The 17,617-nt window shown below is 39.3% G+C and overlaps 1 protein-coding gene across 2 annotated transcripts in view; it reads right to left on the bottom strand.

Moving 5' to 3' along the window:
* LOC111870731 (sarcosine dehydrogenase, mitochondrial) overlaps window positions 1-14,764 on the bottom strand; it is a 60,050-nt gene extending 45,286 nt beyond the window's left edge. The window contains exons 1-6 of one of the 2 annotated variants that reach the window (XM_023863239.2): window positions 14,416-14,764; window positions 12,631-12,706; window positions 8,893-9,019; window positions 7,276-7,529; window positions 5,585-5,797; window positions 1,056-1,179 (exon numbers count right to left, since the gene is read on the bottom strand). In XM_023863239.2, the coding sequence (XP_023719007.1) occupies window positions 1,056-1,179; window positions 5,585-5,797; window positions 7,276-7,529; window positions 8,893-9,019; window positions 12,631-12,657 (745 nt within the window). In that variant the 5' untranslated portion in view covers window positions 12,658-12,706; window positions 14,416-14,764. Of the gene's footprint in view, window positions 1-1,055; window positions 1,180-5,584; window positions 5,798-7,275; window positions 7,530-8,892; window positions 9,020-12,630; window positions 12,707-13,157; window positions 14,140-14,415 lie in introns of those variants that run through there. The other variant, XM_023863238.2, reaches the window with a different exon arrangement.
* Window positions 14,765-17,617: the final 2,853 nt, after the last annotated feature.

Consider the following 17,617-nt stretch of genomic DNA (forward strand, 5'->3'; position numbering starts at 1 on the left):
TAAGATAACAAAACACGACGTTTCGGAAACTGGATCTGTTTCCGTCCTCAGGTGAAGGAAAAGGGAAACACCTATTCTGTTGGGTCCGTTAGAAAGAGCTAGCCTCAATCACTGGTCCAGAATAGGTGTTTCCCTTTTCCTTCACCTGAGGATGGAAACAGATCCAGTTTCCGAAACGTCGTGTTTTTGTTATCTTAAAAACCAGGACGATGGATAAAGTCCAGAAACCCAATATATCAGTGTGTTATACACCATCATCGGAATCCTATAGTAACTATCCTCAAGCAAGCTGCAAACACTTTCCTTGACACACTCACAAATAGATTCTCTATTATTAGAGTTCTTCTGAAAGTCACTAGAGTAAGGGGGGGGGAGTAAAGCTATCCTTGTAAAATGCTGTGGAGGTCCATAGGGTTGCGAGACACAAAGGCTCTCACATTTTCTAGAAAATCAGCTCACAGATGGCAGTGAGGATTTCAGCCTTATGTGCTGGTTGGCTGCCCCTTACCCCCAAGAAGATTCCTGGTACTCATTTCTGTTAGAGGCTGAGTCAAACCCAGGGCCATAGTGTGGGTGGAAGGATTAGGTCAATTGAAAAGTCCAATGACTTCATTGGGAATCAAACCCATGACCTTCCAACTTATAGTATTTATTTTCAAAACTAATTTGATATCACTGATTGTGTATCATATAATTTGATTCAACTGTGTCGAAACATTTCCCTTACCTAGTCACAGAAAGATATTATATTTTTACTTTTGTATACAGAAGGTCTTAAAAGAACAGATTGTTGCTGTAAATTTGAATAACCCTCATTTATTAAAAGCCTCAATTTATTATGAGAAAATAAGAAGCCAGTCCCACCAGAGATTCAGTAAACAGGATATCACTGTATTAATATTTTAGTCGTCTGGGTTTTATGAATAATTCTGAACATCAAATATGCATTCATTTCTGCCAATACACTCGTATGATTGAGCTGACCATGAAGATGTCATAAACTAACTACACAACAGCTGTATATATTGCTGGTTTAGTATCTTGATTATACTTACCAGCACAGTTCACAACACAATTGGTCATGATGGCTCCATATGGAGTAACCACTCCATATACCTCCGGTGTTCCAAAATCATTTTTCCTTGTCAAGATATCAGACACAGGGCAGTTCTCTATCACCTGCAAGTGTGTCACACAGAGTAAGTCGTCAAGCTGTGTGGATGACTGATTGATTCTTTATGTATTTAAGGACACTGTTTCGGCTGCAGAGGCTATACGATAAGGAAGTAAATGATTATCAATGACAGAAAATGTTGGCTGAAGCAGTAAGTCTGATATGTTTTCAGGAGCTGTGTGGTTTGAGTCTTGACCAACGGGCTTACTATCTCGAGTTAGGTTTCCTGTTTCTCTCCAACTTTCCAGAAAAATTCTGGAATAGTACCTCAGATTAGGCTGTGACTATTTCCTTCATCCTTCCAAATTCATCCAAACATTCAATGCTATTCAGTCCATGATACTGATCATCTCCTTAAATAAAATACAAACAAATAAATGGGTTATGAGCAGGAATTCAAGGCCTGTAAGGAAATGGACACAATCCATCTCAGGGTACTATTCCAGTATTCACTTTGAAAGACTCAGAAATACCATAAAAATTCAGTCAGGACATCTTGAAAGTAGGCCAGGACTGATGAGATATCTCCAAAATGTAACTTCAGAATTATACAAACCTGTTTGAAGCTACAGTGGAACCTTGCTTAATGAGCATAATTCGTTCCAGAATCTTACTTGTAATGTGAAACACTCGTTAAGCGAAACAATATTTGCCATATAAATTAACGTAAAATGCGATAATGCGTTCCACCACGAAAAAATACTCAAAAAATTTTATGTATAATGTTTATTCAAAGAAAATTATATTTACACTGTTAAGGAGTGTGAATCATCTTCATCTTTTCTTCTATGCGGAATGAACCAACCTGCAATGTGAATATGATTTGCAGAAAAAAGAAATTGAAATAATTAGTTTATTATTTATGACATATATCTAATTCTTTTTTACTAGAAAGCTGTCTAGAGACATTTGTTTTTGCCCATGCTTCAAAATTTGGTGAAAATGCGACACAGCATTATCATTAAATAAAGTTGTAGCGCGTGTAGCCACTGCCTTATTAGGGTGATGCTTCTCAATGTATGATGCAACAGTTTCCCATGCTTTNTTACACTGTTAAGGAGTGTGAATCATCTTCATCTTTTCTTCTATGCGGAATGAACCAACCTGCAATGTGAATATGATTTGCAGAAAAAAGAAATTGAAATAATTAGTTTATTATTTATGACATATATCTAATTCTTTTTTACTAGAAAGCTGTCTAGAGACATTTGTTTTTGCCCATGCTTCAAAATTTGGTGAAAATGCGACACAGCATTATCATTAAATAAAGTTGTAGCGCGTGTAGCCACTGCCTTATTAGGGTGATGCTTCTCAATGTATGATGCAACAGTTTCCCATGCTTTCAGCATTTCTCTTACTGCGCCAGAAGATTGTTGCTTTGCTGTTACCTCCTCCACCTCCTCCTCCTCCTTCTCCTCTGACAAACTCTCCTCCACAACTTCTTGCTGTGAAACACAATGCAACTCCATAAGCTCTTCAGTGGTCAGCTCTTGGCTGTGCTTTTCCACAAGCTCATCGATATCATTGTTATCCACCTCCAGCCCCATGATCTTGGCCAAAGACACAATCTCCTTAATTACAGGCTCCACAGGTACTATCTCAAACCCCTCAAAGTCACATTCAACAACACTCTCTGGCCAAAGCTTCTTCCAAGCAGAAGTGAGGGTACTCTTGGTAATCCCTTCCCACACCTTTTCGATCATCTTGAGGCAGGCAATGATGTGGAAGTGATATTTCCAAAACTCTCTGGGAGTGAGATTGGTCCCTTCAGTCACCTAAAAACAATGCTCAAAGAGTGCTTTAGTGTACAGCTCCTTAAAGTTAGAAATAACCTGCTGGTCCATAGGCTGGAGTAACGGTGTGGTGTTGGGAGGCAGAAACTGTCTCTTCATGAATTTAAATTCCTCAAGGAGGTCATCTTGTAGGTCTGGAGGATGGGCAGGAGCGTTGACCATAACAAGCAATACATGGAGTGACAGATTCATCCCAAGCAAATATTTTTTCACAGAAGCACGAAACACTTCATTGATCCAATCAGTAAAAAGGTCACGTGTCACCCAAGCCTTGTTGTTGGACCTCCACATCACATTTAGCCTGCTCTTCTGGACTTTACACTTCTTGAAGGCTCGTGGAGTTTCTGAATGGCAAACAAGCAGAGGTTTAATTTTCAAACTGCCGCTTGTATTGGCACAAAATAGCAGCGTGAGATGGCCTTTCATTGGCTTATGGCCGGGCAATGCACTATCCTCTGCTGTTATATAGGTTCGCTTCGGCATCTTTTTCCAGAAGAGACCAGTCTCGTCACAATTAAAAACCTGTTGTGGCAGGTAACCCTCAGAATCTACGAGCTTCTTGAAGTTGCTGATGAAGTTCTCTGCTGCCTTTGTGTCAGAGCTTGCTGCTTCACCGTGCCTTACAACGCTGTGGATGCTGGTCCTTCTCTTAAACTTCTCAAACCACCCACTGCTTCCCTTAAATGCTTCTTCTTCAGCTGTTGATGATCCTGGAGTCTTCCTAACGAGGTAGGCGAAAATCACTTTTGCCTTCTCACAAATGATGTTCTCGTTAATAGTGTCGCCTTGCAATTGCTTTTCGTTTATCCATATGAGGAGCAACCTTTCAACATCATCGAGAATACGTAACCGTTGCGTAGATATTCTTGTCACTCCATTTGAGGCATCTATCTCCTTAATCTTGTCCTTGTTCTTGAGGATAGTGCAAATCGTTGATGGAGAACGCCTGTATGTGTGTGCTAGATCAGCCAAGCTCACACCTCGTTCTCACTTTTCAATGATTTTACATTTCAGTTCTACGGTTATTTTTATTCTCTTATGGCTGTCTTTTTGTGGCTTTTTCTTCAGGGACATTTTTGCAAGGGTTATTAAACTTTGCACAAAAAAAATCACAAATAATATATCTGAACATAAGTTTGGAAAAATGTGTGATCACAAGCGACACTAAGATGCTAGCAGAACGAGTGCTAAACACAGACTGATGTAGCAAGCACACAATCCGGGACTTCCCTTCTTGTCACTCGTTATGCGAAAAGTTGCTCGTTAAGTGAGTCATTTTTTTACAATTTTTTTGCTTGTTATGCGAATTACTCGTTATGAGAGGTGCTCGTTAAGCGAGGTTCCACTGTACCTTCTATCAGACATCACTGTTTACAGTGTGGAAATGTAACCTGCATACAAACCTCAATCTGCCGTCTCTGAGCCGATTGTCTAGAGAAAATGTCAGAGCCTCAACGTCTCACAACCCTATGGGCCTCCACGTCCTGTTACAGGGATAGCTTTACTTTTACTTAACCAAGAAGTTCAACCCACTGAACCTATCATTTGCTGTGGAAAGCAACTGATTTTTTTATACTGAAAAGTGACAAGTTAGAATTTTTGTCATGACACTGGCTATCATGTTTCTCCTTCCTTTTCTGCATTACCTTCAGGAAAATGCCATGGCAGTAGGTCGAACCTCATCACACACACTCACTTTGCAATCCATTATTCACTGATTGTCCTATGATTCACATTTATATGGTCTGAGATTCTGGCATCATTAAATAAACCATAAAACTGTTATGCAACAGAACTACTTTGGATTACGTGCTTGTCGAAATGCTCTAAGAGGGACATTAACAGTCCCTCTCAAGTTATGTGACACAGCAAAACCTCCTGCTGCCAAACATTAAAAAATTACAGTGAAGTCGGTTTCACATATACTTGTGCTCACAGAAGAATCAGACCTTGGGGAAAACAATGTCAACATACATACTGAGCTCGAAGAGGCCACAGTTAACTCTTAGTGTCTGATAGATGGCACCATAGTCATAAGATGACCTCAACAAATCATTTGCTAACACATGTACACACTTTTACATTTGGGTAATATTAACTGTTTCGACATGAAGGTGAGGAAAGACAGAAGGGGGAGAGAAATGATAAAGAGGAGGGGCAGATAAAATGGGATGTGGAAGGATGAAGCAAGAGGAGAGGACCTACAAACATATGGACAAATGCAAGAAAAGGAGGAGGATAGAGAGGGGAAGATTGTTTTCCCTAGAGACTAAAGCTACATATCCCATAACGAGTCACGATATAATGAGATTGGTAATAAGCATCCATTATGGCAATCTCACCTATGTGTTGATGTTTGAAACTTAGTGCTATAATTACAATGGATTCAATCTGCAAACGATAGCAACTAATGGGACTTCTCATTGAATTTCCAATTGGCACTATACTAATTAAAACCTAATTAATAATAATTTGCAACCTCATTCAATGCAAACAGTTCTAAACACCTTTTCACAATAATGGCAGCTTACATATCATAATTTAAGTATACTTTAATGCAAATATGCTACACCTAAAAGTAAGCATTAAAGTACATTAGCCACAAATGGAGAATTACCTTCCCTCCTCTGCTGGTGGCAACTTTTGTAAGCGATGTGCACAATGTCGAAGGATCAACAACTCCATCACCTGGGGAATATAAACTGCCCACAATGACATCTGGGTTGATCAATGGAAACAACTTTTGAGTTTCACCAGGATCCAGGATGTGTGACTCGATACCAAAGCTGACTCCAATGGTGGAAAGTCGACGATATTCGTTCATACGTTCCTAGAAAAACAGCATTAAATAACGCTTTTCTGTGTGTGCGCTGTGTGTATATGAGTAGGTACACATCTGTGTAAGTCTGTACCTGCTTGCTTGTGTGCACGCATGTATAAGGGGGGAGATGTGCACATAATGTATAAAAGGCAATATTGTGCTCAACAGAGGCAATCTGGTTTCAAAATTCTGTCATAAAATCAACTTTCATTTTCTCCCCTTAACGTCTATATATTATAAGCAGGGTTCAACAAACCCACTCATCTCAAATTCATCATGAGCGGAGAATGGGGAATAATCTTTCAGTGTATTTGTTAATATCAATGCCTCATCTCCTTTCTTTTTTTCTCACAGATGTCAAACACTAACACTGAGCAGCGAATGAAGTCCTGTGTTCATATCATATGATATAAGTGATAGTATTTTACATATCCTGCATGTAACGTAATGGTAAGTAGGCTATCTTTATTGTCTGCATCCTTTGTGTCACGTGATTTTTGGCCGTCAACACAATAAATTTCTTCGATCAAAACCAATCCAATATCACTGTATTAGCATTAGCTTTACTTTAGTGTCTCGTACACATTTTGATATGATCATCACTGGGCACTTTCTTAAATACGTGCTTATTAATGAATTGTCCTAATATGGATCATATTAGTATTTTTTTTAAATTGATCAATTTCTATATCTCGTCATAACACACGCCGCTATTTTGATATTATAGTTAACCTTAGGGCTAAAATTATTTAAATTAATATTTGTGTCTCATCGGTACAATGTAAGTTTCCATGATGCTTGTCATATAATAGAGGGAGATAAAGTCTTCTGGGGATCGTTAATGTTTGTATTATGTTAAGGATGATTACTCGGGTACTACTGCTGTTTAGTACTGTAATTCTTCATGATTTAATTATGTAACATTGTGATTGAAGTTATATTCTCTCTGGAGGGTGTTTGTATGCTTCTTTTGTGTGGATGTTTTTCTTCCTACAGATCAATGTTGTTCCTGTTTTGCAGATGCTAAACCTATGTCAGTACAATGATATTGGACTGGCTTTGTCTGGAAAAAAAAAAATTGTTATGCTAACGGCCAAACAAACCATACGGTAAGTGAGCTGATTTGCAGAAATTATGACAGTGTGACCAGGAGCTGTTTCTCTTGTGGGCAAATGTTTAGTGGACAGAATGTGTATCAGACTGATGAACTTGCTGTGGGTTTTGAAGCACTGGTAAAGTGACAGGACACGTGTATCAACATTGGTGGAGCATATGTCAAGAAATAAACGTTTTTTTTCTGGGTTTGAATATCACACGTTTTACATTTTATATCCATCTGTGACCTATTTATGGACTCTCCCTCACACTTTTAATACGTATTATGAGGTCAAAGATAATTGAACAAGAGGGGCCAAACAAGCCTAAATCATTAAACTATGCTTATATTTCCTAACTTGTTGGCTCATATCATTAAAGTGCCTTATTACCTCATTATACGCGATGAATATACCACCATTCATAATCCAACCTGGATCAAGCCCCGTCTCTGCTTCCAGCTGCATGAGAACATCTCGGGTGTCATTTAGCAGTAAAGTGTCTATATCATTTGGACGTAGCCTCCAGACACACCCAGCTGTGTGCCATGTAGTGCCAGATGTCAGTTTTGCTCGCTCTAGGAGCACCGCCTTAACTCCACGTTTTGTCAACTGGTACAATGTGTGGCAGCCCTGACTGCCCCCACCTGAAACATGTAGCTGTATGTGTAACTCTGGCATTTGGGAACAGGCTATAAAACTACACTAAAGGCTCCTGATTACCCCTGAGGATAGTAAGTGAAATATTTGCTGAAACAGAAATCATTCATCATTCTAAAGATTATTCCCTAAAGTTGAAGTTAATATACATTACATTCCAGCTGCAAAAATGAAAGGGCAAGAATGTTCCAATTTAATTTTAAAACACAAAATTTTAACAAGAATTAGATTTTACAACAAGATCATAAGAGGTTAAACAGTTCCATCCAGTGTGACTAGTAAAGATTTCCTTATTTCAATCCTTCTTCCCTCACGTGTTTCGGTCTTTACAGACCATCCTCAGAGGGACATCAATACAATTGGAAGCTACTATTACAATATGTTTTTGAAGGTTAAAATATATATACATATAATGTTGATAAAATACAATGAATATAAAATTTCAAGTTTTTAACAACTACAGCGGCTGTCTTAATATGTTAAAATATTTGCAATTGGTTTGTTAAGATTTTTCTTGGAAATTATAAACCAAACTGGTTTGTGTCCTATTTATTATTTCTTCTCTTGAAGGGGGCCAAACGGCTGCCACCTTGTAGTTCTTGAGAAAAGGATTCTTTAAAGTCATCCCGTTGGTGTTCGTGGCATGCTGTGTTGTTATAATAACTTCTGAACATTTTATGGAATTGGAAGATTCATCACTGTGTTCGTGACAGCCTTCCACTGTTCCTTATCCTCAGCCAGATCAATCCAGTTCATATCACCCAATCCTATCTAAGATCCATTTTAATATTATCTGCCCACCTACATCTTGGTCTTCCTAGTGTTCTCTTTCCTTCTGGTTTTCCCACCAATATCCTATATGATTCCCCTTCTTCCCAATTCGTGCTAAATGCCCTGTCCATCTCATCTTCCTTGACTTGATCACTTTAATTGTACTTGGCGAATAGTACAAGTTATGAAGCTTCTCATTATGCAGTTTCACTGAGAACCATAAATCCAAAGAAAAAAGTCACAGAAGGTAAAATTGCATTAACTGAACACAAGTGGGCCAAATTTTCCCCTCTCCTATGGCAACACCCCCCCTCCCCACACACACACACACACACACACACACAAGTCTACTTCCACTTCTTCTCACCTCTCTCACCCAGTAAGCAAGAAATCTGCATTAAAGTAAGTGCTATTAATTTGAAACAGTCTAAACTAGTTGATCGAATTAAAGCAAAATCACATTTTTTCGAACTTGCATTTAACAGGGAGCACAAGTTCTATGCCTATGAATGTTTAAATGTCATGACTGTCTCCCAGTGTTATTCAACTTGAGTTCTTTGAAGATCTATTAGTATTTACCTATAATGACAACATCAGCGCTACCTGGAACCTCCACTTCTGAAGACTGCTCACTCACTACAGTGCGGCACTTTACATTCCACAGCCTTCCATAACTGGAACTGGCTCCCAGATGAACTGGGCTGATCTACAAGACAAATTGCTATTTTTATTTACATTTATGCTTTATTTAATATGACACTGTCAGTATTTCAGACTACACACAACTGAATTGAAAGGTCAAGGTGAATAATTATTTGGAAAACACAGGGAAGAAAGCCAATGTCACCTGACTGAGGTACTATCCCAGCATTTGCCTGAAGGGACTGAGGAAAACCTTGTTGAGCCTGTCAGGATAGTCAATTATTAAAGGTAAAAACTTGACCCTGTGCTTAACTAATTAAGCACTATGCCATGAAGGTGTGCGGGGTAGTGGATGTATAGATCCACATTTTCTTGACCTTGGCACTAGCTGGAGGTGAGTGAACAGCTTCAAGCTGCTGTAACTTTACACCACGAGTTGGCGGGGGGGGGGGGTAAGAGCCTCTGGTAACCATTTGAGAAGAGGCTGGGCGGACCCAGAGCCAGTTTGGACAACACAGAGAAGAGAAAATTCTTGCCCCTGCCGGAACTCAAACTCCGACCCCTTAGTTGTCCAGCCTGTAGGGATAGCCAATTATTACTGAGAATAAACAGGCTTTGGTAATCTTTGCATATGTTTACAAAACCAATGCTGTTCAAAATCTTCAACTTCTGGACCTAACATGCCCAAAGTTTCTGAGAAGTCATGGTAGGCTGACAAGAGAGGCACGGCAGGATTGGATAGGTCTGCAGCTGTGTTAAGCTACATACAGATATCACAAGCACTTGAAGGTCTACCATGCTTCAGGAGTGTGAGAACATGGTACATGACAACATCTGACTAAACTTGCAGGGTTAAGTAAGGATGAGTTGGATGATGCTCAGATGAACTAACACTTGACTCCACCCATCATCCGTCATAGGTTATTGGTTGTCCCTGAATGTGAGGTTTTACTGTTTTGTGTACAGGGTGTAACTCAAAGATGGGGGCAAACTTTGGGCACAAATTCCACAAACCAAAAACAAGAACAAATGTCTATATTAACATCTGTCCTTAAACATTTATAAAAAGTGCTCAAGACAGCATTCTCTCAGCTATAACTAACAAATTAATGTTCTTGAAAACATATTGACCTGGACATTCTTTCTTGTTTTGGTACATGGAACTCATGCCCAAAGTTTGTCTGTACCTTACAGTTACATCCCCTATATGTGAAAAACAGCAGTTAACAAATACACAATTCCCTGATGATGGAGGCAGACACAATCTCTGAAACGCTTGACTTCAACTCCAAATTGATGTTGCATGTCTCCAAAGAATGCCATTACCATAGACTTTATTATTGCAAGAGATGATACACATTACATTAGATATAAAGATAATGGTTGAAACTGATTTCCATTCCAGTGCTTGCTTGAAAGAAATAAATGAAAATAAGGAAATTAAGTCAGGACAACTGGCTTTACAGAATAAGCATGACAGGCCTTTAAATTAACCAAGTTTTAATTGAACACTGTTGCAAATCTTTTAACATTTTGGAACTTACTTTAAATATATATTTAGATGAACTTTCGAAGGAAAATATTGAGCTGTATACACTCTTCTATTCTAAACAATTCTGTACAGGAGTCAGGATAGCTGTCAGTATGGTGACGGGCTATTGGCTGGTTTCCCAAAAGTGCAGGACGTGTCCCTTCCCCAATTCATGCAGACTGACCCTGGGGCCCACCCAGCCTCTTATCAAATGGGTACCAGGGGCTCCTTCCCTGGCGGTGAAGCAGGTGGGACATGAAACTAATCAGTGACCTCCATCTAGTGCCCAGTTCAAGAAAGGTGGAGCTATACCTCTACTTCCCATACATCTTCATGGAACAGTGCCTAATTAAGTAAGTACAGGGACAGCTTTACCTTTTTGTTCTTTATTGGAGAAAACTGCATAATGAGGAGCTTCATAACTTGTACTCTTCTCCAAGTATAATTAGAATGATCAAGTCGAGGAGGATGAGGTGGGCAAGTCATGTAGCATGAATGGGGGAGACAAGGAATGCATATAGGATATTGGTGGGAAAGCTGGAAGGAAAGAGACCACAGGGACGACCAAGGCGTAGGCGGGTGGCCAATATTAGAATGGATCTTAGAGCGATAGGATGGGATGTTATGGATTAGATAGATCTGGCGAAGAAAGGGACCAGTGGAGGGTTCTTGTGAACACGGTAATGAACCTTCAGATTCCTTAAAATGCTGGGAAATTCTTGAGTAGCTGCAGAATTGGCGGCTCCTCAAGTAGGGCTCAGCTGCATGAATGAGTGAGTGAGTGAGTGAGTAAGTAAGCAAATAAGTAAGCATTAATATTGTGACATGTTGACCCCTACCTCCCCAGCGGCACATAGCGGTAACGTAGCGCTCACGTAATAGGCGAGTCATCACCCCGCCACTCTCCCCGCAGTGACGTCACGAGCGGAGCCGAAGTGAGCCGAGCGGAGGCAGAGTTAGCCGAGCTCCCGCAACCTTGAAGCTATGCAACGCGAGCCAACAGCGGTGACGTCACCAAAGGGTAACAGCGTTGCTAGGCTATACGCCACGTCACACTAGCAACAGCGAATGGAATAAAAGCCGGCTGAGCAGCAAGCGAGAGTCAGTGTGTTATCAACGAGTTCTCAGTTCGCAAGTTACGAGCTACAGACGCGTGTGCGAGAATCAGTGATAGTTCTTGATAACCAGTTTTATTTGGAGTGTGTAATTCAGAGAGACTTGTATAGCTCCCGTGTTATTAATACGTGAAGACTCTTGAAGATAGTCTTAAGAGATTTTGTTGTAGGGTTTGTAAAGTGTGGAAACCCATAACATTGTGATAATTAATTGTAGCCGATACTTGTAGATTGTTAAATAAACCAATTAACCATCTCTACGGCGTCTTCAGTAATGAAACACGCAACACTGGTGTCAGAAGTGGGATCTGGACTTACACACGTGACCAACGAGATTCGATCTCAAGACACGTTACACTGGTGTCAGAAGTGGGATTACGAACTTAAACACCCCATATACGAATTGTTGTGCACGTTACAATATGTATGACTGATTCTTAATGGAGGGAACTGTTCTTCTCCTCCCAAACATTTTGGCGTACTTACATAATTCTCAAAAATGTCAGAAACAAGTAGTCCCCAAATTAATGCATATATATAGCTAACCAACAAATTCAAAACTCCCCAGAGGACAATTCTTCAAAAGCAACAGTCACCCAATTAGCCAACAAACTCTCTTGCCTTTTAAGGAACATTAATTACTATGTTCACAACAGCCTGCCCTGGTCCTTGTTCTGGGCCAGATAAATCCAGTCCTTGCCTTGTTACTCTAGTTATTTTTAACATCTATTTTAATATTATCCTCCCATCTATGTCTAGGTTTCCCAAGAAGTTTCATCCATTCAGGTTAATGTCTACCACAAAAAAATTAGAATTCAGTATTACCTTACTTATTTATTTATTGCTAGTGGGGTGGGAGTAAGTCCGTTGTACTGTGGCCACTTCTGGCCTATTGTACCAGCCCCAGATGATAGGTGAGGGTGATTGTGGAGCAATTGGTGGAATGAAGATTGGCAGGGGAAACCGAAGTACTCGGGGAAAACCTGCCCCAGCGCCACTTTGTCCACCACAAATCCCACTTGACCATACCTTACTTGCTGCCAACCGGAACATCATGTGCCACTATATCTTCTTCTGGCACTACCTTTTAAAATTCCTACATTGCCTAAAATAAAAATCAAAGGAGAAACTAATGAAGCATTTTAACATTAAATTATGAGCTCTGAGATTTATCACTGCATCTATCATTGAATAAATAAGATCAAAATACATTAATATCTTCATTTTATCTTACAGCACATACAAAAACACAGCACATGTCTCTGTCAACTTCTTGCCATTATAATAAAATCATTGTGGATCTTCCTATACTGAGTTATGATCACATATAACATGCAGACATTTATACAGGAAAGTCTGATTTCACAGCTGCAGGGAGAATTAATTCAGTGATATTCAATGGCATTTATGGTCATTGTTGCAAGACTGACCTTGCAAAATTTGTTGCTTTTTTATAACACAAAAACTAATATGACAAAGTCACCAACTGATCCCAAATTTGACTACAAATGAGCAATTTGAATTCTTTAATTGATATAATATGATTTTACACATACCTCTGCTTGCCACATACAGTACAGCTGGATAGTGTTTGAAAGTGTCTCATAATGTACTACGTACAAGAACAGCAAAAGATAACAAAATCACTGAACCCTTGCACATGCTGGCTCTTTTCCTTCCATCTATATTCCTAGAGACTTCTTTTATTCATGCTGTATCACCACTCTGATTATATAAATTCTTTGTTACATAACATCCCTAACATACAGTGTAACTTTACAAACTCAGCCAATCACTGCAATATTACAAATTCTGCTAAAATACAGCATTACCAACAATACAAAACAATTCGTTATTTCTTTCTGTGCTTGGTCAATCAGTGGCCTCCCTGCCGAGTGGACCCAGCTGGACTTCGCCCCCCCACTGAGCGAATTTAAAAATTTTAACCCAATGTGCTGGCTTATGCCTCTGGGGTTGCGGTGAGATATAGTTCAGTGTTTAGCAGGCATGGTTTTTATGTGCGTTTATGTGTAAGGTCGTATACTACGGAACATCGGTTCATTATGTTACACTGCAAAATTCGTGAACATGAGTACAGTCATTGAGTCTTCTGCGTAATCTGACTGTTTAAGGCCTCGAAAACTGCCTTGGAAGCTGAGAAAAATTTAGTTACATCACCATGTGCTTTGCACATCTGGACTTATCCTACTGTACATTAATACGTTATTTCAAATACACGCATTTTCGTTTACATTTACAATTACATGTTCACTCTTCTTTAAAAATTTAATGTAATGTAATGTAAAAACTCAGAGGAAGTTATCAAAGAAAGAAAACAAAAAAGAGAGGAAATATGGGAAGAGTTCTACAGCACTGATGCAATGACTGACAGAACCTGGACAGGACCCAACAGAAAATTACGACACACAATTACTAGGTTGGCAACACACGGATTCCACCACAAGATATGCAAGAACGAACGTTTCCACGAAGCAAATGACGCGTGTGTGTGTGTGTGTGTGTGTAAACACTGTGATAAAAAGTGTAGTAGATACCACATTACCATATGCAAAAACCTAACAACATCAATAACCGAATACAGTCGCGAATAGAAAACAATTACTCTATGCACATTGTGCGCATTCCCTTATTATAATGTAATGTAATGTACGATTACTGGGTTATGCAGTTATTAAAATATTATACTATTACGGCCGCTAAAATGTGGGAGATGGTTTGCCTCTTTTCCGCCCTTTAAAATGAGAATAAAACACAACACAAAAAGTAAATCACAAATAGCACATACTGACTTACCAATCAGTGACTCATCTTCACTTGCAAGGTTTTCAAACCACATACGAAAATGCTTGAAGATTTCATGCAAGGCATTACGATTTTCCATTTTTTACTATAAATGTCTTTGTATATGTTCCGTATTGATGGACGCTATACAGTTTCTGCTACACATTTTCAAAACACTTTTACAAATCTCCATCTCAACTTCCTGGGCAGGAGTTATAAAAAATTCGGTAAGCATGCATCGACTTTAACGTCTGAGGTGGGAAGTTGTAGACGGGGTAGTTGACGAGCTTGACGAGGTTGACGAGCGTTGAAGAGCGTGCTTACTTCGCTTCCTAGCGTCGGCACCGTCGGCACGGTCGGCACTGTCGTTCCGGGCCCGGGCGTTCCTGCAGGGCTCCCTCCCCCTTGCAACCAAGCGTGTAGTTCCTATGTGCGCATGCGCACGTATTGTAGAAGTATAAAGAAAGAATTTAAGAAAAAAAGACTCATTATATAAATGTTATCGATAATATCAAGTGGAAATTGGGGGTGCTGCAGTTCCGCAGTGCCTATACACGGGCTGCCCCTGAGTATAACCAATGGTGCTCAAAACGTGTAACTTACTAAACGAAGAATGCAATCCTAAACTTGTTGGTTGATATATCGAACCCCAATTCCTAGTGTCCATGTTTTAAACTACGTTCTTTATGATACCTTTCCAAAATTTAATGACACTAACATAACACACATAAATTCAAATTAAATTCTGATGTCTATAACATGAATACTAGACAAAAATATAACTTCCACCTACCCTCATCAACTTTATCATTATATCAAAAAGGAGTCTACTTTACTGGCATAAAAGTGTTCAACAATCTGCCACTAAGTATTAAAAACTTGGGCAATGATACTAAAGAGATTAAATAAGAGTTAAAGAATTATCTACATGCTCATTCCTTCTACTCTTTAGATGAATACTTCAATGTAAATAGAGAATGATGTAAAATTAAGTTATATTAATTTTTAAGCTAAAACTGTCTGTGCTTATGTATGTAACCTTTAGACTTGTTCTGTATCCAAAGATACTAACCTGCTTAGGATTTATAGAATGTAAATAAATTCAATTCAATTCAATACTGTTATTTTGAGATATTCGTTGGTTTTCATACATTGTCTAGTTTGAAGTATGCAGTTCTGGAAGTTCCATTGTTTCAGACACTGACTTCCTCTGCTTCTTCAAAGAGGCGATGGGATGTCTGAAGCATAATTTTTAGAATCTTATGTCTTAAATCCTATAATGGATGAAGCCCAAATAATGGGCCATGATTTTGTTTTACGCGTTATTTAATATTTTGTGGAGAATATCCACTGCTTATGTTCTTTTGTCTGTCAGAGCCCATGTTCCAGTTGTGCACTGTATAGAAGAAATTACATAAGTGTGACCTGTTTGGCTGGATGTGCATAGGATAGGATGCTTTCTTACCGACAGTGCTCTCGGCACTGACGTCGGCCATCTGATGTCAATAGCTGAATATAGAAGGCACAGTAGGTTGTGATGACGTCAAGGGGTCATCAGCTAAGGTTCCACGGGAAACCGCTATGACCGCTATGAGTCGTGCATGTTTGGCAGTTTGCCAGTTAGTTTGCAGGTGTCCAGTAGTAGAGGCGTGAAGGTGTCCTCTTTGTCGGAAAAAAAGCCGATTTTCATAACGTTTTCAAGATTTGAGAAGCTCCAGAGGAAAAAAGGTATATATTACTTGCTCTGTGTTGCATTGTGTATTAGGATGTCACTTTTAGTGGATGTATTCTGTTGTTTGAAGCCCCGTGCGTAATGAGTCCATAAACCACATATTAAACTTAAAGATGTCAGTTTTGACGATTATGTGGAGGATAAACAACGAATAATTTCAACTTTTTTATAATCGCTAGGATGGTAATTAACAATACGACCTACTTAGCGGAAATATACTTCGTTGTTGGGCAGTAAAATTTTGAATGCCCTGATACACGTAACGGTTTCCATCCCAGGCCCACAGACATGTCACCGGTTGATCGTTCATAAAATGCAAAACGTCGGGCTGTCTTTGAATTACACCTTCTTATAGCCCAGAAGGCACATTCTTTCAGAGTCCTCATATCGAACATGGTTCTAGTATTTTAACATATTTTCATTGTTTATTCTCATACACGACCTACTGGTGTATAAGATGAGCTGTGAGGTTTTGGTCCATTTTAAGGAAGAAAAATCTTGGGAATCCAGAAATATAAGAGTTTGTTTGCCGTGAAGCAGGTCAACCTCAGATTGCTGCAGTTTCTGACTTTGATAAATAGTTTACTGTAGAGTTTTTTCAGTTTAAGAATTCCGTAAAATAGTCATATGTGGCGTTTTAATTTTTCAGAGGTGAACATAGATATAATGATAGCATCTTTTTAAGTGTACTGTCTTGAAATGACGTATTTTTGCCAATTAGCTACTTCGCCACAGAAATCATTTTTTTAGAAAGTGGTATGACCGTGGTCTTTGAATATGATGGATCTAATGAGTGTGGACAATTTTGTGATTTGCTCATTGTTTATACCATTTATAAGTAAAGTATGTTGTTTGACTGTTTTCCTTGAAGTGGATCAGTTGAGTGGATGAGGCAATGCTTTGAAGCTGTCTTGTGATCCAGTGAGGCAAATTTTTAGAGGCCAGGGCTTAGTTATGTGCAAGTCAGAATTATCTGTGGGTCTTTCTGGCACCACATGAAGTCATGAAGTTGAAGCTGTTTAGAATTGTCAAGTCCAAGAGGGTCAGTTCCACGTTTGGTGGTGTATCGAGTGATCGTGTGTATTTCTGTCCCTATTTGCAATATGCCCATTAGTTGCTATTTTATGATAGTCACAGAAAGCGAGCCTCAGAATGAAAGAGTTTGTGGACCACTGTCACTGACAGAATGTTTTGTTTCTTTTCCTCCAGATGGATGCAGCTTCAGGAACGACCGTCAAGCGTCTGCCAAATGGATACATATTGTTTTCCAAAGAATGGCACAGGAGGCTGGCAGCGCAGTATGCCACAGTAAAAAGCAGCAAAATTAGCATAAGGTAAGCAGCGACTTTCACTGCTGATACAGATTATAAGGTGGCAGGATAGCTGAGTGAGTATAGTGACGGGCTTTGGCTCTGGATATCCGGGGTTCAATTGTGGGCAGGGATGAAATATTTTTCTCTAGTTGAAAGCATCCTGACTGGC

Source organism: Cryptotermes secundus, unplaced genomic scaffold (assembly GCF_002891405.2).
Source record: "Cryptotermes secundus unplaced genomic scaffold, Csec_1.0 scaffold204, whole genome shotgun sequence".
NCBI lineage: Eukaryota > Metazoa > Arthropoda > Insecta > Blattodea > Kalotermitidae > Cryptotermes > Cryptotermes secundus.